The sequence below is a fragment of the Nymphaea colorata genome, chromosome 9 (genome assembly GCF_008831285.2).
Source record: "Nymphaea colorata isolate Beijing-Zhang1983 chromosome 9, ASM883128v2, whole genome shotgun sequence".
Taxonomy (NCBI): Eukaryota; Viridiplantae; Streptophyta; class Magnoliopsida; order Nymphaeales; family Nymphaeaceae; genus Nymphaea; species Nymphaea colorata.
Window position 1 is genome coordinate 24,471,617 of NC_045146.1, and position 20,973 is coordinate 24,492,589.

General features: G+C 39.3%; 2 protein-coding genes across 2 annotated transcripts; one reads left to right on the plus strand and one right to left on the minus strand.

The window, feature by feature from the left end:
* Positions 1-348: 348 nt before the first annotated feature.
* Positions 349-12,742, plus strand: LOC116260427 (cell cycle checkpoint protein RAD17). The gene is made up of 12 exons (XM_031638764.2): positions 349-882; positions 1,843-1,906; positions 3,244-3,350; positions 4,926-4,973; positions 6,692-6,748; positions 8,124-8,226; positions 8,657-8,964; positions 9,049-9,436; positions 10,647-10,769; positions 11,830-12,040; positions 12,138-12,198; positions 12,332-12,742. The coding sequence occupies exons 1-12, from the start codon at positions 691-693 to the stop codon at positions 12,602-12,604; spliced, it is 1,935 nt and encodes a 644-aa protein (XP_031494624.1). The 5' UTR covers positions 349-690; the 3' UTR covers positions 12,605-12,742.
* A 3,354-nt stretch (positions 12,743-16,096) lies between these two features.
* LOC116260425 (protein ALTERED PHOSPHATE STARVATION RESPONSE 1) lies at positions 16,097-20,290 on the minus strand. The gene is made up of 4 exons (XM_031638762.2): positions 19,335-20,290; positions 18,732-18,925; positions 17,914-18,137; positions 16,097-17,075 (listed from the first exon to the last, which is right to left on the minus strand). The coding sequence occupies exons 1-4, from the start codon at positions 20,080-20,082 to the stop codon at positions 16,295-16,297; spliced, it is 1,947 nt and encodes a 648-aa protein (XP_031494622.1). The 5' UTR covers positions 20,083-20,290; the 3' UTR covers positions 16,097-16,294.
* Between the last annotated feature and the right edge of the window lie 683 nt (positions 20,291-20,973).

The following is a 20,973-nucleotide window of genomic DNA, read 5'->3' on the forward strand; positions in this document are numbered from 1 at the left end:
CCTCATATTATAGGATATTACTGAGTCCATTAAAAAAGTGCCCGGAAGCTTATTTGATCCGCAAGTAAAATAATTGCATGTGAATCAGATTGTGATCTAAATCTAAACCAAATCGATTGGTCTTGAAGGATCCCCGAACCTGGAAAAGACCCGGAATTGGACAAGAAGCAGATCTGAAATGCATTCAAATTATACTTCAAATGCGAAATGACGAATCGGTTTCGAGATTGGATGCCGGATTAAAACCGATCCATTTGACCCAGTAGCTGGGAACCGGCTTAAGCTGCCCAACGAGCCGATCAGCCTCCGCGCCGAAGCCGAGTAAAATTGGCGGTGAACTCCAAAGTCCTCATTTCCCTCCCAAATCCATCTTCCTCTGGAAGCCACCACTCTGTATCTTATATCTCTGGAAGCCACCACTCGACTCTACTCTCCGTCTCTCCCTCTCTTTTGCCGTCTGACTAGTCTCCGACTTTGATATGGTCATCGCCGTTGCACACGACGACGTTAGGGTTTGAAGATGGGAGACCGCATCCACGAGTCTTCTATGCATGTTCGATGGGTTCGTGACGTTGTTCTTGCGTATCTCACGATTCGGTGGGTGCTTTTTTAGGATGAAGGAATCTGCATGCAATTTTGTGGGTCGCTATTGGATGCGACGATGCGGTGTTGTCGCATGCTCTGATTGCCATGGCGAAGAGGAACTTCAATGCGGTCGTCGTGTTGTCTTCCGACGAAGAGGATGAAGGTGCGGGTGCACGAGTTCACCGTAAAGCGAAGTCGGAGCCGAGGAGGAACGAAGCTCGCAAGAAATCAAGGGGCTTGAGGAGAGATTCGGTGCCGTGTGGTCGACTTCTTGCGGGATCTAACAAGATTGAAGAGGTAGTACACTGTTTCGATGGGTTTGGTTTTCTGTCTCCCTTTTTTTGGCATTATGGAAATTGTTGGGTCGACTGAGGGTTTCGGTAACTGGAGAACGGGGCGGTGATTGTTCGAGAAATGGTTTTTTTTTCTCCCGTTATTATGACTTCCGTGCACAGATTGTTTTTCTGGTGTTTTTCCATTGTGATGGACTGAGAAAGTTGCTTAACCGAATTATTGGAACATCGATCTATTTCCTCCATCTCGTAGCGCATAACTAAGAATTGGCGTGACGGTAATCGTTGGATCAGGTGGACTTATTGTCATCTGCTTCCAAGTTCATATTTTCTAAATTGTCGCTTTATTTTGGCGTCATCGCTATTTACGTTAGTTAAATTATCACTATTTAAATAAATGGAATTGTTTACACCTTTCTTTGCGAGCATGAATATGGAACAGATGCGTCTTTTCATTTTCAAGTTTGAAACATGTTTCATGAAATATAGCCCGTTTGCATTGGGCGATCTAAAAGAGAATACCGATCGTCATGGTATGATGAAATTATCTACGTATGTAAACCAATGAAAATCATAGACCAATATGACCTCAATGTCAAAAAAGTAATATGTTGACCTGAATGAATTTAACATTTAAAATTCATATGATTCCCTTGTGCTAATCTATTATTTTTCCCTCCAGTTTGTTGACATTGAACGTTTAACGTTATCGTTCTTCAAGGTTTTTTTGTAAGTTTTTAATGTGCCGGAAGGTGGAACGATTGAATCTTGAACTGCATTTCAGGTATCTTTTTTCGTCTGTATAGAGCTTGTACTAGATTTTTAGCGGTTTAGAATATGTGGGTTCCTTTCTAGCTGGTGCGGGCAAGATCAAGTATTTCAATGATTTTTGGTTCTTGTTTCCACTTTTCTCTGTTATTGCTTTATTGAATGCTTGATAAAGGTTTTGTCTTTTTAACTGCAGGATTTTGCAAATTTTTTCCCCTCAGATCTCTGTGAAGATCTTCTTCAGTTTACTTCCAAACCTGGTATGCTTGACTGTGCAACAACTTTTTATTCTGGAGCATCATGTTGTTTTTCTTTTTATTTTATATGGATTTTAATTGGTAAACATCTACAAAGAAGATTGGTTTCCACAATTGTTTGAATATTGATAGATGCGTTGAAACTTGAAAGATGTAGATTGAAGATTTGTTCCAATGCCTCCTGGCATGTTTCTCTCATGGTGGTTATGATATTATTGGCTGATTATTCTTCTAAATATTACATTCATGAATGGATACTTGCTTGGTACAATCCTTTTTTTTAAAAAAAAAAAAAGTGGCATCCAAGTTTCCTTTGTATGTGGGTTACTCAAACACTGGAAGTGTTCAGTCAAACTATTTGTTATTTACTTATTTATTGATAGATGAAATCCCTTCTGTGGGATTCTTCTCTTATAACTTTTGTTTCCTTAGGTTGCACACTTATTGATTAATGTTTCGGAATTTGAGGTGCAATGATGTCTTGATCCCCTCCCAGATATGATATTAGATTGTTGCTTCATGTATCCCCCCTTTGCTGACCCCAATAAGCATTCCTCAGCATTGCCTTCTCATCCACTATTCCTGTGTTTGCATGATATGTGTGTGTTTCTGTTATATATCGAACATGTCTTTGTATGTATAGACTTGCTATATATGTAAATATTAATATAGCAAGTGAAAGTTAAATTGGATTGTCATTTCTACTTTTTACAATAGTGTGGAAATCCTGAGTGGCTAAAAATCATGATAAGGCTTAAAAATCTTGATAAGGCTTGTAGTTTTCAAAGTTCAGCCGGCATAGCACAATTTTTAAGCACAAGAGGAGAACAGAAGTGAGTTTCACGACTGCACAAGACCCTACAATCATTACGTTGCTTTGCTTTCATTTATTTGACATTTATGGTGGCATGTCAGGTGAGTGTGGGCTTCCTATTGCCAGTAATATATTTGTATATAAATATTTGTTAGTGGCTTTGAAGTTTGTGTCGATATCCTTTAATGGGGTAAAATTGATTATGGATTACTGATTTGGCTAATAATCTATGAGCCACAAGTCCACTTGTGGCCTTGGATATTATTGAATGTAAATCATTGCACAAACCTATGCAAAACTGGGTTAATAGCAGCAGATAGCCCTTTTGAGGAATTAAACTTTTTTGCTTTCTACTTTGTACTGTTTGTTGATTACTCCTTCGGGCATCCACTGATTTTGAGTTGAGCTTAAATTATTTCTTTATTTCTTCCTGTGATTAGGCATGGATCTTTTGAAAAATTTCCTTGAATTTTTCTTATTTGCGATTATTTATGTTTCCGTTATTAAATATATATGTGTTTTTCAGTTAAAAGTAAAGCTGGATCAGGTACTGGTGACAGTGGCTGCAACGGTTTGTGGGTTGAAAAATACAGGCCAAACTCAATAACCGAGCTTGTGGTCCATCATAAGAAGGTTTTTGTTTCATCTTATTTTGTTACATGGTTCCCTTAATATATGTTTAATCCATAATCACAAATGTAGGCAATATTTGGAAAATACTGTGTTTTTATCACCAAAACATCTTAACCTGTCTCAAGATTTTCAAAATATTGCAAGAATATATTTCCTTTGATAACGTCACAACATTATCATGATATTTGTTTATTTCCATAGAAATTCCTTTTTTGATGCATTTTTAATGTCTGTTTCCAGGTGTTGCTTATTTTAGAAATGTTAAAGGCGATTTTGTTCCTTCGTCAATATACTTGTAAAAAAAATAGTATTTGAATCCTGCCTCTCCCACTTGTTGCCGACATCAGAGAAAGGAGGCATGATAGGTGGAACTCCCTCCCCTACTGTTGTTTTTTGTTCCTAAATCCTTCCTGAGCCCTTTATTCCACCTCTCCTCTCCAATCCTCGATCTAACTTGTGTTCCCTATAAAAAAACCTTATGAAAATTTCATATATTTTTAAATTCCCGAGGTTTTCCCAAGAAAATACATCTCTTCCAAAAAATACATGATAAAAAACTTGCCGCTGACAACATGAGAACTATGTTTGTGACTATGGATTCAATTCTTCGTACTGCCCAGTATTTTGTTAACACATTTTAAGAATCTTTTATATATTGTTTTCTTTATTTTTCTTTCATATACTTGCTGAATGGGTATATGGTCTATGTGGTGTTTCACTAGCATGGGAGGTAACCTTTTCTCTGTTGGTATTGTCCTTCAAATTGCAGTGCTCCTTTGGAATAAAGTGTGACTTAATAGCTGAATTTTCTAAAATAGGCTAAATAGGTTAGTTGGACGTGAAAAGGGCCTCATATGAGGATGTAAAACAGTATATATGCACAGTAAGACTTTTGCATTGATTTCCTTTTTTGTTTGAATTTGAATAATAGGATCCAGTGTTGCAACAATGAGAAAAGGGAGAAGTGATTGCCATTTTGTAATTAAGGCTATGTTCTGTACCGTAGAATGGCATGACGAAAATAAGAAAGTATTTCCACTAAGAAATTTGAGAAGTTTTCTCTTGAAAAGATGAGAAAATCTTAATAAGCAACAAATCTGTTTTTTTTATTTATTTAAACAAAGTACTTTCTTAAAATGGCAAATGTATTCAAATTTCAAAGATATGATTTTAGCGTATTTATATGGTGGATTCTTTTCATAAATGTGTTAGTTGGATCAGTTAGCTCACAACTGATTTGATCAATTGTTATGGACATGAATGCTGCGATAACTGTCTTACTGAAGTTGATCAGTTGCTGTCAAGATTGGGTGTATCTAGATGGACTCAAGAAAATTTACAGGCCTCCTTTATTTTTTTTTTCTTGGAAAAAATTTTATGCTTGTCATATTTTGGTATGTGGTGCTTACCTGATTTCCTTTTTGCCTCCTTATTCATAAAATAGGAACCGTATTAGGGACAATTTACTTTTCTCTCACGTTATGTATATTGGACTATATGACGTTCTTTGGCTAATTACAGTTATATAGCGTGGTCTTCATGTTGAAATTTTCTTTTGGTAGCCTTGTCTTGCAGGTTGATGAAGTGAAGTTGTGGCTAGAAGAAAGATTAATAAGCCCAAAGGTTTCTGCTGCCTGAGCGAAATTCCTTATTCCCTTCTATCTCATTTAGTCTGTAATTGTGCTATTGAAAAGATGGTTGTGTCATGAAAAACATGGTTCTTGAAATGCTTTTTGAAATCTATGATGAATTGCGAAGCTCGTGGAACTCTATTTCCTAAAATGATGTCCGCGATGGAGAAATATCTACTGTGATGCAGTCGCAGACATCAGTGCTTTCTTAAGATTAGCACACTAGTTGTCTGATTTTAACATCTGTTAGCCTGCGACCAACAGAGAAAGGCAACTCATGCACTCTGTTCCAGTGAAAGCCCAGCCTCCACTGAAATCTCTAATATTGCATTCATGATCAGGTGTAACGCACTAACAAACTTATATACTTCGACTCTTTAGATTGGGGTGGTTTTATTATCCCTAATATCCACCCGATACTGAATTATACTGAAACGGATCCTTGCTTGACCCACAGGGTCCAGTCCCTAACAACATCCCATTAGTGTTTGAGAACTTTCTTATTCGGTGGCTTATCATTAACCTGGTCAAAAAAAATGAAAAACCAGGAAGTTGGCTAGACTAAGTTGAGTCACGTGATGATCAGGCCTAGTCATCCATGTTTCTGGTGAGTCAATGAGTCGCAGGTTCATTTGACTGTGTTGTGTATATAATATATGTGTTTAGTAAGTGATATTAAATTGTGTGTGTGTGTGTCCCATTGATTTCAGTATATTACACATACAAGATGCACAAACATCTACCAGTAACACAGCTATGTTAAATGTAATATTACAATTTGCATTTTACATATAAGAATGTCATTATAGATTTTTGTATACAATATATTAATCTGATAATGAATTTAAATCACTATTATATATGTACATAAGTCCTTTATGTGAAAATGAAGTTGTCAAATCCAGGTCAAGTCATCGAGTTGACCTGACACAAAGCCAAAAATGAAAATTGCATATGAGACTGAACTAATGAACTTGACTCAATTAACAACGCCAAACTTGAAGTGGAGTCAAGTCTAATCTACATACTTGTGGCTGACTTCACCTGTCGTAGTTGACAATTAAGCATGGTGAGTTGGTGCAACACCAGTACCTGGTGCACATACAACAAGAGTATAGTGACCTCCTCAAAAAGCCCATGTTACATAGGTTATCAGTAGTGCTTATGAGTATTTAGTATTTACTCGTTATATGCCTATATCCTGAATTTTACTGAGTTTCTCCCGAGAAAAAAAAATTGTTGAAAATGCCTCAAATCTTATGCTGAGAATTGTGGGAAGCATTATATCGTACTGACTAATGAATCACTAAGGTAGATGAGGAGAAAAAAAAACTTTGGAAGTAAAACATGTATATGGAATGCAACAGTGGACACATTTTTTAAGAATTGATGGGGGTCCTTTAAGGAAGTAAAAGTACTTGTCATATTAGGAGAAATTTCCATCTCTGCATGTGGTGTAGAAAAAATTATGGCTTTGCCTTACGGCAAATAATTTGGCACATTATGATGCCTTTATTTTTCCTTTGGAAATACTGACACATGCTTTTGGTGAGATAAGATTCAATGGATATGGTTTCCAACGTTTTTCTCTTTTGTTATTATTCCGGTGCTCATTGATAATTTTTGTAGTGGTTATTCTTCTGGTTGTTTTATCATTGCGTGCCTCTAAAATTTATGACTAACATTACACTTTAATTTGCTTTTTTATAGAAAAGATATGGTGACAACGTTCTTGTTATTACTGGTCCAGCGGGCATCGGAAAATCGGTATCCTCTTGTTCACCAATGTTTTCCTTAAGCATTCACAAATTTATGTTCTTCTGGTAGTACTTCTCAGATCTAGACTTGAAAATGTTGTGTGTTGTCTTGTAAACTGAATAGATGTCAACCATATCTTACTTTCATGTCTATGTGTGCATCTTGCAAATTTTGAGAAGCCTTCTCTGATGCCCAAGTGGATAAATACTTGGATGGACATTAAAAAAGGATATTAACAGTTACTTAATATCTTTGATGTATGAACCATTGTGACAAATATCATTCTTGTGTTTTAATTGGTAAGGCTTTTCTCGGGTATTTTTCAGCAAAGTTGTTTTTCTTGGGAAAATCCTAGGGAAATGAAAAAAGTCTAAAAATTAGGTAAAAATAAAATAAATGAGAAACAACTAACAAGACATTAGGAAACTAGATAAAATGGTAAAATTAATGTTTTAATGATGATAAAAATGAGAAGAGATAATTTTATTTAAGTTTAAATTTGAATCTGTATATTTATCAAAAAAATAGAAAAATTGAATGCTGCTTTCTACTTGCTAGTTGCTTCCTACCTAAGTCACATAGGCACATGTGATTTGCCACATACCTGTGTCGGTATGTGGGTATGGCGACACGGGTATATGGGTACGGCTACTCTTTAAAACATGCAAAATTATATTTTCAAACTTAATTTTTTCTTCAATTTTGATTTTTTCCTTCTTTTGTGTTTCTATCCACCAATATTCTATATTTTCCTCTCATTTTTCTTTAATTTTGAGAATTTTTTGTGGATTATTGTATTTACAATATATATATTTTACATATGCACTCTGCCGTACCCCCATACCCAAATATTGTAAAATCGCTGTACCCGTACCCTACCTGTATCGTACCTGTACCCATGTGACTTAGCTTCCTACTTTCCAAGTAATTGGAAACTTTGGACAACCACTTGCTGATTCTGTTTGTTGTGCTGCTCCTGTTTCCAGTTCCTTCGCTTTCGACTATCATCTGAAGTCTGAATAATTATTCAGTTGAATGAAAGCAATGGCTTATGGCTTTAACTTAGTATTAGTGCATAACTAAATGGATTTTAAAATTATAGGTGGATGAGAGTCACGTGGCACCATTTTTTGTTTAAAGCAGATCAGTTATTATTGCTTGAAGGACATTCTCCAGACAACAGCAATATGTTATATCCGACATAGTTTGCCTGGGTCTAGGTCATGTTAGTTTTTTAATCCAAGGAAATTATGTAATGAGTTCATGACTTGGCCAAGTTAGAAGATTGCTGGTGTTACTTCCATTTTATATGATTTGAAGGTTGCACTCTGCTGTTGGTATATTCAACTGAAAACCTTTTTCCCCATCAATTGATGTCATGCAGGCTACAGTTTATGTTGTTGCATCCGACCTTGGAGCAGAAGTTTGTGAATGGAAAACACCAACTCCTACCGTCTGGCAAGAATATAGCCATTCTTTTAAGTCGGGTATTTTACATGATATGTGAAATTTTCTTTGGACATGCGTGAAAACTCCATCAGTAAACTTCATAATTCAAAGTTTTAGTGGAAAAGATGATAGAATTGATCAAACAAAAGAATACTATTAAAGGTTAAAGAAGGACAGGGTTCGACCTGATTGAGGTTGAACGAGTCCAAACTGGGGAAGCAAAAGCATAGAATATGTTCATGATTACGTCAAAGCCACACTTGTGAACATGCTCGTGTAAAAGTGTCAACATGGTGATGGACCCTGCTGTCCTTTTAGTCCTGTCCATGTGACAGGTGGCATGGTATTTGTTCTACTGACTTTGGCTTGTACAGAAGCTTATGATTGTTGGTTAAGAGTGTTTTCTCTTTTTTTCTGTTACCCTTGAATAGTTCTGTTGCCTTATGTTGGGACTTATATTACATCCAGGCCTGCAGTACAGGTCTAAGTTGGACGAGTTTGAGGCCTTTGTGGATGGGATACAGAAGTATCCATTGCTACCATCTGCGTCTGATGGAGTTCCAAAAACACCTGTGATGCTGTTAATTGATGATCTTCCTTTGACTAGCAGAAGGGATTCTTGTGGAAGGCTCTGTAAATGTTTGCAGTGGCTTGCACAGTCAGCTCAATATCCAACAATTGTATCAATTACAGAATGTGGTAAATCTGAAGCTGGTTGTACCACATATTATGGGGAAGAAGTAGTATCATATCTTGAGAAGTTCGGAGTTCCGAAGGTAGTTTTCCTTGTAGTTTGGCAAGCTTGTTTATTCCCCTTTTTCTCAGGTGGCCTTTTACAAACCTCTGAAACCCCTTTTCAGGTGGCTTTTAATCCCATCACAGTAAATTCTATCAAGAGGGTACTTGCTAAAATATGCAAAGAAGAGGAGCTGAGTATGTCCCCTGGATGGATAGATCATATAGCTAGAGGAAGTGGGGGTGATATAAGACATGCGATAATGTCCTTGCAATATTACTCTCTGAGAGTAGATCTTATGCTTTCCTCGCCGTTGTCCAACCTGGTTATCTCAACTCCAAAGTCTGAAGCTAGTAAATCTGGACGCCGCTTTTCAAATCCAACAATCAGATATGATTTTAATGAAGGCTTCATCCCATTGGCAGTGGGCAGAGATGAAACATTGACTCTATTTCATGGTCTGGGGAAGTTTTTGCACAACAAAAGAGATCCAATAGCTGCTGTAGAAAATGGTATGTTATCGAAGTTTCCATTTCATTGTCTGTGACTGCAACTTTTTTATGTAACAAATTTCCTTTACTTTTCGTCAGAATGAGTTACCTGTATGTATATATTGGGAGGTATTTGTGATAGTTGACAACTTGACTGTGCTATATATGCTTAGCGTTCCCTCTTGCTTCCATTTTGTTTTCCTGTTCTTCATCAATATACATAAAATATATATATGTATATATATAGGTGGCCCTTGTAACTAAATTGGATATCATAACCTCTGCACTGAGATCTGAACCTGTAGTGTACATATGATTGGCTTGATACTGAAGTGGCAAGAAGGATTTAATGTTGAATGTTGTAGCCGAAGATTAGCACCTTGTGATAGGCTTTGATTGGATACATCATTATAGAATGCTATACCTTTCTTTGGTAAGTGAACTTTTTGTTAATTCCTTTCCTTGGGTTCTGATTTTGTATGATTATATAGTATGGGTGCTTTAAAAGGTTCCAATATGTTTGTGCGATTGTTGGTACTCTTGGTCAAGGTCATAAAGCCTAGTGGCTCAGAACGACTTATTATCAGATTTTGTCTATTTCTTTCTCTGAAATAACAAATGAATCTGTTAAGCACATTGGTCAAGAACTTACTAAATTTGAACAATGAGAAAAGCGAGTAAAGTTTGTTCCATTTGATCCCATCATTTTGAACAATTCATGAAGAGTTCTGGGAAGGCCCTCTTTTGTTTAATAGACCAGCACTTTCTCTCTTTCCGTCCTCCTTACCTCTTTATTGGTTTGTAGTGATGGCATATTGAATTTGCCTTGACGGTTCCCAACCTCTGTTCTTTGATCTCCTGTTTGCTTTCTCTTAGTTATATGCGTATATTGATTTTTATAGATTATAGTACTAATGTACACATTATATTTCTAATGTAATATTCAAGTGGTGCAACGTGTTATTAAGAAGATATTATTATACACAATTCTATGCTTTATGCTTATATTCGTGCTTTGTAGATTAATACCATGATTTATGATGTCAACTAGTTTGATGACTCACATATGCATGCACATAATGTTCATATGATCTGTCAATGCATGCTGCAGGCTGAACATTTCAGTATATTCAGCTTTTGAGATGTGTTCTCGTTTATGTCTTTATGAATAATTATTATTCATATTTTGTCCTCCTAACACTTTTAAAAATTGCTTTTTGTATGATGGGAGATGGTTGCTTTCCTTTGCGCAAAGAGTTGGTGAGGCTTCCTCTGAAAATGGATTCTCCTGAGAATATCTTTTTACAGGCACATGGTGAAGCAAGGCAGGTTCTTGAATTTCTCCATGAGAATGGTAATCTACATGTTCACACAAATATTCGCAGGAAGTTTTCCTGCAAAAGGGAGGGAGAGAGAGAGGCTTCAGTGTATCAGCTTTTTGTGGTTATTGTGTTCTATGTTTTTCATTTGTATTTTTTATTTTATCTTGATTTAAAGTTTGTACTTGCAATTGAAAATTTGATATTTTGCGTTGACTGTGCAATTTGGGTGACTTATGTACCTCTAAATTCCAGTATTACATCTTGATTGATGTTTAAAGTTCCCACGTTCTTTTGAAAAGGTTCCTGCCTACTTGCATTCATCAGACATGGTGCTGGTAAAGGAACCAAAATCTTAGTTGTTGGGTGCAGCTTATTTACTTGACTTTTGGAACCAAGCTCAAATTATGACTCTTTTTAAGTTATAATTTATGGACACCCAAGTCCAACCTAGAGCTATCTATTAGATTTGTTCCTTTCTTATTTTTTGCCTTCTATTTTGAAGTTTGAAATGATTTTGAAAAGAAAAAGGTCATGATTTTCTCGTGAAACTTTTTTTCTACAAATTTGCATCTTGTACCTCTTTAGTGAGAATGGTTCTGATGGGTATGAAATGTCAAATGAAGTTTCATGCTTGACCAATCATTTTATGTTTATTGTAACCAAGTGTCCCGTCTTGATTTCCACAAAATCTATCAAATTGGTTGCTGTGTATAAGACTTTTTGTGAAATTACAGAGGCAATTGCATGCGGTGCATAGAAGTGTATTAAAACTTGTTGCCTTCATGAGAACTTTCTGCATCTTGACCCACTCAGTAAATTTTCTGTTCGAATAAATGAAGCAAACTGGTTCAGCACAGCAATCAATTTATCGTCTGTGAATAGGAATTCTTAACTTTTGGCTGCTGCCATTTTCATGACTGTGTCCATTAAGCAAAATATTTTAGAATTTTAATTTCCTTCTTTCTGGTTCATCCATGAATAAAATCCTCTTTTCATAGGGTTTGCACTAGCGTGCCTAACATGAATGTCTTCCCCTTGTATTTTCATTGTCTGTATCCATTCACTAGGCTTCAATGTCTGTCTGTCTGCCAGTGCTGGATTTCATATGTGATGAAGCAGTTGACGATGCATTTACAGTGGCCTCTTATTTTAGTGAAGCCGATGGGCTTGTTGCAACTTCTTTGTCGTCATCTAGAACGGCCATGTTGGATCGCTATGATGCAAGAAGCCTTTCACAGTTTCTGGCTGCATCCGTTGCCACACGTGGAGTGCTGTTTGGTAATTCACGGCCTTCAAGCTCCAGGTCTGCTTTCTTCCCCTTTTTACACCAGATATTACTTGCTTCTGTTTTTCCATAGACTTTTTGGTGTTTGCGCATGCTTTGACATTGTGGTATGCAGATGGCATTCAATACGCAGCCCAAAGCTATGGCAGGTTGAGCAATCATTCCAGCAGCGAAAGGTGCTATCTTTTGCAACTACATCATATTATTTATTTTTTCGCTCTGCTTAGGCTCTTCTAATGCTAACAGTGATCAATGTATTTGGCGAGCTGTGTTTCATGCGCTCTTCTTTTTATTGGATGTGTGATGCAGAAGGAAATTCTTGAAAAAAGGTTAGAGATTTGTAGCAACTTCACTTCATCTAGCTTCTCTATCTTTGCTGCTGAGTTCAACCCCAGTTTGAGATGGCTGGAACATCGAGTTGCTATGAGCGCTGAAGCTGGAGAGCCTCCTGTGCAGTTACTGGGTAAGGCTGAATCTGGTTGGACTCATTCTGGTAGAAATTTTTTTTCCAGCAGGCATGCTAGTTCTGACTTTCCCAACGAAGAGTTGGGAGAAAGTGAAGATGAGATAGAAGACTGGTGACTCTCTCTCTCTCGTAGCTAAATCACTTACAATTTTGTTATATAGAGATAAGATCAAAAAATTGTATAGCCCCTCGTAAAAGATTATTCATGTAAACGCTAAAATTTTATTCATAAAGTAAGCCACTCGTTCGGTGCATTCAAAGTTGCAAGTGCTTTGTGGCTTTTCAACTTTGCCTGCCAGAAAAGCATGCAGTAGGAGTCCAAGGCTTATGAGTGCTGCTTTTTTCATTAGTCGAAATATGGATAGGCTGGTGCGCCACCCTCGACTTTAAATAGGTAGGACGGCGTTGCTGTTTTGTGAGAGTTCTTATCAGGTAATGTATGGATAGGCTGGGCTGGGGTTCTATTCTCGGGTGAAAGCCATGACAACCAGAAAACGACCAAGTGAATTTTGTGAAAAACCAAAACCAATGCGTATGGGCTTGTATCGTCTTTAATTGTTTTGATCCTTCAGATTAAAAAATATTGTTTAAAACACTGTAAACTGATTTGAAAGTTGGAAATTAAAAAGAAAAAACTTACAAAGTTGCAAACAGCCCTGCATCGTTCCCACCCAAAGGGCCGAGACACCGATATAAACTATACAGCTTACTGCTCTCTCTCCCTCTCTCTCTCTTCTCTCTTTCTCTCTAAATTATTTGGTACTATTTAAATTACAGTCGGCCTAACCCAATTTCGAATTTTTTACTGGAAAAGTTCTTGGTGATTTCTCTAAAGCCGAGACATGTAACTCTGACTGGGATGCATCTGCCAGCTGCATCAGTAGGTAGGCAGGCAGAGGTAGGCAATGCGAACAGAGCAGTTGCTTGGAGCACTAAAAATTAACACTGTTTACATAAAAGTACAAAAGTGCATGTACGTTCTGGAATGCCATCAATGACGGTCCGAACATGGCGATACTAGATACCGAAGGACTGGGGAGTGGCAGAGTACTAAATACTGGACGGACTGACAGTATACGCATCAAAAGGTAATATATAGTTTACTTCATGCAAGACATTATGTGAAGTAGATTTACTTTGCTTCTACCGTGCCTGATTTTGGTGTTTGATGACGAGAAAAACTCTTTTACGGGAGTTCTCTTGTAAAGTAAACAAGTTTACCATGGTAAAAGAGTTGGATCCTCACCGGGCCAGCTTGTTGCTTATGCCGGTTTACGCCTTCACCATTGTTGATAAAGGAGAGACATTCTTCCCCTCGTAGAAGAGGAAGAACGTCCCCAGCTATCAATCACCCTCCTGGGGCTTCTTGTAGCAAAGGACACACCTCCATCTAATTGGAGCTTATTCTTCTATCTAAGTAGTGTTAGGATTTAGGACTTTTTAGAAGGGCATTTGGTAACAGGAACATTATGTTCTTTGGAATGCAGTGTTCCTTAAACACATTCATAGAACATTACATTCCAAAGAACACAATAGTATTCGTGTAACCAAACACCCTCTTAATTGGTAGAATAAAGTGAAGAGTTCAGTTTACTACTAGCCGTTACTTGTCTACCTAACCCCACTTGATTTTAAGAAAAGAACTGCAGAACGCGGTAGTGCATATTGAAAAATTCATATCGTATTCTCTAAATTAATAAGGCATGGTGGTGGTTGAGACTCCTGGTAATGTCTTCTTTTGAAATATGCTGTCCTCTTAAGGTTTGGCGGTCAGAGATGGACCGTGGTTTTCCCTCTTGATCAAAGGTTCCACGACATAAAAGAAGACGGAGAGTTTAACAAGCAGACTTCATTTATACTCCTATTCCTATGTGACACGACAGGATGCCAACATATTGTTTACAAGACATTGAGCCTTCATTTCAAGCCCAAAAACCAGAAAGAATCCAAGAACCAAACTCATGGAGTTGACATAATTGAGCGGAAAGCAGCCACTGTTCGATTCTCATGGGCACCACTCTTGGCCGCAAGCCTATGGTTGAGGGGGTCCCTGTCCCTTGAAAGGGCTTAACACCAAACTGTTGAGAAAATCAGAACCATGTAGCTTGACACCATTACTGGACCATGGAGCTTGGGCCCATGCAAGAAGCCGGGGATGCAGCTTTGGAGGTAGCTCCAACAGTTAGGCTTTCTTGGCATATCACGTGAAGCTATGGACCTCTCCATTTTGTACTATTGTCTTCCCTCAAGGCCTCCCTCATAGCTGGGCACTGCCGAGTTCCTGAGCAGTCAAAAGTCGCCTAACCACGCCAATGGCCAACTTTGCCGATGGACGACTCGAGGCTCAATGCTGCTGGACGACAATCAAAGCCGTACCAAGTTCTACACAGACAGTGTGAGCTCTCTAAAGACCCTGCAGTTTGCAGACAAGACCCCATGAATGCATTAGGCCGGAAGAAGGCAGAGTCTTTCACGTGAGAATACATCCACCCGTCTTCATTTCCTAATTTCTAGGATCTTCAATTCTTCATTCGAGAAACCTTAAGAACTGGCAGGAATAGTTAGAAATGCGAAGAGTTGTTAAGTAGGCTGAATGTAAACGGTTTATTTGGCATCATTGGGAAGAGAAATTGAAAAGATATAGAATAAGAACAGAGTCATTACGTTTTCACCTGAAGCCTTTATTTGGTAGTTGTCAGGAAAGCCAAGTCCGTCTCAGGAAAAACTAAAAGCATAGGCATGCTGATAAAATTGTGATAAAAAGTGGGTAGTTGAAGGAAAAGGCTTCCGTACGTGACCAAGCCAACCATTTTATTTAACCAAGGGGTTTGGGACACCAGCTCCGGCTTGAGACTGATAGAAAGCCGGTTGCGGGTTCAAGTGACATAGGTGTCCACTCAATAACGCAAAGCCGCCCTGTTAGAGGTGTTACTCCCTTACAAGGGTAGATGAGCCATCTTGACAAGCCTACACCAGGACCCCTTGTTTTGCATGCTCACTACTGACTGGTCCTTTAGCTTGGGCTATATGTCATGCGTGGCAGAAATGAGTGGGCATGGCACAAACTGAACTGAGTTTAGTAGTGGCGCGAGATTCAAGGAAAAAAAGCCTGAGATATCAGAGACTTACAAAAGTCTGACTTAAGAGGGTCCCCGCCAAGCACTAGCCAGGACCATTTGGTCCTGGTTAGACCGCGGTAGGTCCTTGTAAGACCCCAGTTGGAAACAAAGCAAAGAGTCTCTTCCTTTTGAGCAAGAAAGGCAGTCCAAGTCGTAGCCAAAAACCACAAGCCACTCTTTCCATAAAAAAAAGAACTAAAGATATTGCGAGGAAAAGGGAATACAGACAAAAGGTTGGAGAAAAGTGACTGCAGGCCCATGCTTTGGTCATTTTCACAGTGCAGAGCGCACTTACACTTTTTATTTACAGTAAAGAAGGAATCCTAAGAAACAGTAGATTTTTTTTTCTCGCCGAGATGTTTCGGAATCATGCAGGAGTTCTGTTTTGCTTTTCTCTTTTCTGGTGAGCAGGAGTTAATAAAAGGTTTTATATATTCACTCTCTTTTACAGCATTCCGTGAGAAAGCACGAATAGAATAAATAGAAGTATACGACTATCAAGGCCTCGTCATTCATCCGCATTCCATAAGTTACAGCAAGACTTCAGCAAAAATACATCACAGGAGAAAAAAGGTATGGAGGAAAAGGGTAAAAAGAACGAAAAAAACACTATAGGAAAAGAATTACAATTTGTACAAACCCAAAATCTGATTAGTTTACTTCTCCATCATGTTCCTCCTTTCGGGATCAGGTCAGCATTTTGATAGTATGAAGCCGATCCAGGTTCTTCGACTGATTGCAGACAGATTCGAATGCCTGCATGCATACACTCGAGAAGCCAGTCATGGCCTGAAATACATTTGGGAAACCTGTCTGCAAGTTGTTTGCCGTGACAGCACGAGTCACACTCACAGACTTCATGTACTTGTTCCTCTCATCCTCTGCCTTCCTCCTCAACATCTCAACTTTTGCTCGTTTTTCTGCAACAGGGTTCTTGATGGACCCGGAAGCATGCATATCAGACACAGAATAGGGACCATACTTGCACTCCAGAGACCGCAGCAACGTCATCTTCTTGTCAAGCTCTTTACAAGCAGCCTCTGATCTCTTCTTTTGTTTCACTTCTTCTGATTGTTGAACCACAACAGCATGGACGACTGCTAAGAAGCTCTTGATGCCTTCGGAAGCTACCTTGTCTGGAAGCCTGTCAAGAGCTAGCTGCCATTCCTCACACAGTGAGTAAATTGGTGGGTTCTGCTGAAGCTTGATAAAAGAATGTGAGTCAACTTGAAAGAGTGAGAGTCTGAGCCAGCCAGTAAGTGCCTGCATGTACTCTCTTTGAGTCTTGATGAGGTTGCAGAACGATGAATGCCACTGCTGAACCTCAAGCTCTAACTGCAAGGTAGATTGTCTCTGGAAATCAGAAGTTGGATCAGTGCGTATAACAATGTTGAGGAACTTCAGCTGCTGGACTATGTGGGTTTGCACTTGATGGCATTCATACATGGTCCTCCACATATACGTCAATCTGTGGTGCGAAAAAAAAAAGTAACAGGAGCGTAAAAAGTTATGATACACAGGTATAATTGAAAATTTTCTTTTTCCTTTTTCATCAGCGTCAATTTGACAGATTATAAACAGGCATTTAGCTTCAAGAATACGTCATTACAATAGGAAAGAAGAAAGATAGAAGAAGCCTAAGAACCAGATGTACTGGGAGAAGAAAGATAGAAGAAGCCTAAGAACCAGATGTACTGGGAGTTGCTTTTTAAATCATTACATTATTTAGCACTGGCAATGTTTCAACTGTTCAACATACATGACATTAGCATGTTTGCCATGGTTGAAGAAATAGCTGCCAAGTGTCGACATCCTGGCATACTTAACCATAACCATACTTCATAGAGATTCATCTGTTGTTTTTTATAATGTCAAACTGCTTGAGTACAATGCCCCAACCGGGTCATAACTGGACTGGCTCCCGCCTTTAGCTGCCTAAGTATCCGACCAACCTTTTAAGTGATTCCACCACAAATTGATAGTACATGGACTGATTTGGACTCAATGGAAAATTGACTGAATATCCACCTTGAAAAGTACTTCGAAATTTTAAAAAGCATGCCTCAGCCCTAACTCTAGAATTACTACCTACTCCAGGTTGTCCTGCCTGAAAACAAGAGTGCTGACGAGCATATTCCGCCACTGCCTGTTCTTGGTAATGAAATCTGGATTCTACATAGATTCCAGTGAAGAACGGTATGTTTACCAGGTGTCAAAACTTATAAACTACATGTGTGCGCTCACATTTGAGCAGTATCTAATGCTGACAGAAGCAAAGAAATCAAATAAAACGTTGAATTGCTTACCCTTTGATGAATTCAAGGAGCTGTGGGAATAGCTCGCTCTCACGAAGCCTCTCAATCTCGTGTGATGTGGTATGCATTGCCTGAGAAGCCACCATCATTCTTGAGGCAAACTTCTCTATCTCCTTTTTACACTTCTCGATTTTGAAGTAATTGGTGCCCTTTATCTCTTGTTTCCGTAGTACTTCAACCTTCTTATCATGTTCCTTCTTGATAGCTTCTCCACTCTTTTTACACAATACAAAAGAAAAGCAGGAGTCAGTTTGGTCAGAATAAGTTTCCTCCATAGACATCCAAGTTGTCAAGCGTAGTAAATATTCGCTTTATCAAAAGCAACAGTTTCTGAGTTGGTTCACAAGGGTATTGGTGTCATCTAAACAACGATAATCTTTTCTTCTCCTATTGCAATGAAGGCTGAAAACTTCACACCCACGTGTTGAAGTTTTAAATTACAAGAATCTCTAGCCATGCTTCTGAAATTACAGACAGAAGGTATGAGAGCAAAATAAGAATATTCCTAGGCTTCAAACATTGCCTTAGATTGATGAAAATCAAATCAGTTGGCTATGTAAGAAAGCTAATACTTTTCCAACGGGTAACAAGCAAAAAGCTTCCAAGCACCACAAACCTATGAATCCTCCATTACCCCTTTGCATTTACGGTAGCAAGACCAGATAAAAGAACAGTGAGATTATTTGAAAATTTTAAACAAACAGAAATAGAAAAAAAAAAAACAAAAAAGGAATCACGTTGAAAAAGAGGAGCTTTCAGCAAAAAGCAAAGGCTGATGGAAGGAAAAAGGCAGAAAGCTAAAAACGCACCTTGACTTCCTCATATAGCTTCTTCTCCCATGCATACAACCTCTCAACGGTGCTTCTATGGCTCTCATGAACACCATTGCCAATAATCTCTTGACTATAACTTCCATAATCACTGAATCCCCTCAATTTTGAATTCATTCCCCATGCCCATGACCGAGGACTGCTCAGACTCCATGCTGAATGGTATACCTTACCTGCAATCACAAAAAAGAGACCCCAGGACCACCTTGTTTTGAGACAAAAAGTACCCACTAAATCCCAATACTACAAGAAGGCAAAATATTAACAAAAGAGAAGAGCATTACAATACAAATAGATGAATGAATGGTAAAGCATCGTACAACATAAAAAGAAAAAAAAATAGAGGAGACCTTTAAGTTTCCTTTTAAAAAACTAGTAATTCATGTAGGATTATGAAATCCCAAATACCAAAAGGTGTAGAAAGGAAACAAATGAAGGAAAGGATAACAGAGAGAAAAAAACACAACTCTCTTCTGCTAAATAGCCAACAAATCAAACAAAAATCGATTAAATTCTCAAAAAATTGGCAAAAGAAAGGGACTAGCAAAAGGAGATCAAAGGCAGGCCTATCTGGGGCCTTACTTGTGACCGTGGGTGTTGGGCTTGCATGCTGGAACGATGCATTGGACACTTCCAGCAACTCGGACACATTCTGCCCACCATCTGATGCCTTGAGGAAGTACTCATCCAACTCCTTGATGATCCCCACGAGATCCTTTGTACTTCTTGAGACCACCACGGCGAGCTCGCTCGTGTCCTTGGAGTAGGCACTGGTGGTGACCGACAGGGAAGGCGGAGGAGGAGGAGGCAGCGGCGTTGCGGCAGAAGACGCCCCCCCAGCGGTGGTCGTCACGGCGCTGTCGGAGACGGTGGTTGTGGCGTCCCATTCTTCCTCCGTCACAGACCTCGACGAGGAGGGCATGAACGGGTCCCAGAAATCCCAACTCGAGGCCGGCGGCGGAGGTGGCGGAGCCAGCACGGGCGACTGTGAGCCGGACGTCCAGGTGTCGGAGATCGGGCTCATCAGCGGATGGGGGTTGTGTCGGGGCGGCTGCGCCTGCGGTGCCTGAGGCGGAGGGGGAGGAGGAGGAGGAGGGGGTGGTGGGGGCGGTGGTGGAGAGAGGACATTCGCAGGTGGGCAATGGTGGTTTAGCTCCGCGGTCGCGAACTGGAGGAGGGCCGCGCCGGTGGCCCGGAGGGAACGCAGGTAGGCATAATGAGCAGCGGAGAAGGCGTGCCTGGAGCGAACCAGCTGCTTCATGTAGCGGCGGCGAGATCTGCAGCGGGAAATGATCTCTTCTTTCTCCACGCGGGAGTAGCAACAGCCCATCTTCCCTCCTCCTCCCTTACTTTCTTGCTTCTCGGTGGTGGTGCCAAGATGGTGGTGGTAGTGGCCGTGGTGGTGGTGTTCGGTGGCGGTGGTAGAGGGTGCGTGGCAGCGCTCACAGAGCAAAGTGGGTTGAGCAGCTCTAAGAACACCTCTTAAGATGGACAGACAGTGTATGTTGGGCAACGTGAAAGAGCGTTCTTTTTTATTTTAGGCTCCCGCTATTACTGAACTACCCCTTTTTTAAACCCCGTTTCTCAGTTCCGTTTCTCTCTCTCTCTCTCTCTCTCTCTCTCTCAATGTGAATAAATGAACCAAGCTATTCCATCAATTTGGCCTTACTCACTGCCTCGTATTGCTTGTGTTTAATGGACATACGCGCATTATGTGATGTGTCTTTGGCTTGAGCTTCAGACATGAAAAAATATGGTTGCTTTTTCTGAAAAAGCGTCTTCTTCTTACAGGAGATTCAGTCTCTTCAAGCAGGAAAACAAGTAAAATGACATGCTTTCCCAACAGGGCCCCTTCATAATGCGGCAGGCTGTTGAACATGCAGCCTCCTTGGACCTAAGAGTCCTATTACTTTTAATAAGTTCACCTAAAAGTCTCATACCTCAGTCCTAAAACTTAATAGACGACGAGTCATTCTGTTCAAGTTTGATATACAGTGACTTACGGAAGCAGTTGGCCATAGGAACACTAATACAAATCTGTTTTTTTAAAGGTTAGAATATATTCATCATATACTATAATGCAATGTTCAATGAATTTGCTTAACGTTTGAGGTAGATTCATGAAACAATCTGCCTTACCTAGAGTTCTAAAGGGTTCTTCACCCTATAGTTTTGTTTTGTTCACTAAAAAAAAAAAAAAACGAAACCTGGTGAAATGTAT

Excerpts from the sequence above, each read along its gene's own strand:
- LOC116260427 (XM_031638764.2), top strand. The coding sequence starts at position 691 with ATGGCGAAGAGGAACTTCAATGCGGTCGTCGTGTTGTCTTCCGACGAA. Across the intron at positions 883-1,842 it reads GATCTAACAAGATTGAAGAG|GATTTTGCAAATTTTTTCCC; the intron begins GTAGTACACTGT and ends TTTTAACTGCAG. Across the intron at positions 8,965-9,048 it reads AGAAGTTCGGAGTTCCGAAG|GTGGCTTTTAATCCCATCAC; the intron begins GTAGTTTTCCTT and ends ACCCCTTTTCAG.
- LOC116260425 (XM_031638762.2), bottom strand. The coding sequence starts at position 20,082 with ATGGGCTGTTGCTACTCCCGCGTGGAGAAAGAAGAGATCATTTCCCGC. Across the intron at positions 18,926-19,334 it reads CCCAACACCCACGGTCACAA|GTAAGGTATACCATTCAGCA; the intron begins GTAAGGCCCCAG and ends TTGTGATTGCAG. Across the intron at positions 17,076-17,913 it reads CTCCTTGAATTCATCAAAGG|ATTGACGTATATGTGGAGGA; the intron begins GTAAGCAATTCA and ends TTCGCACCACAG.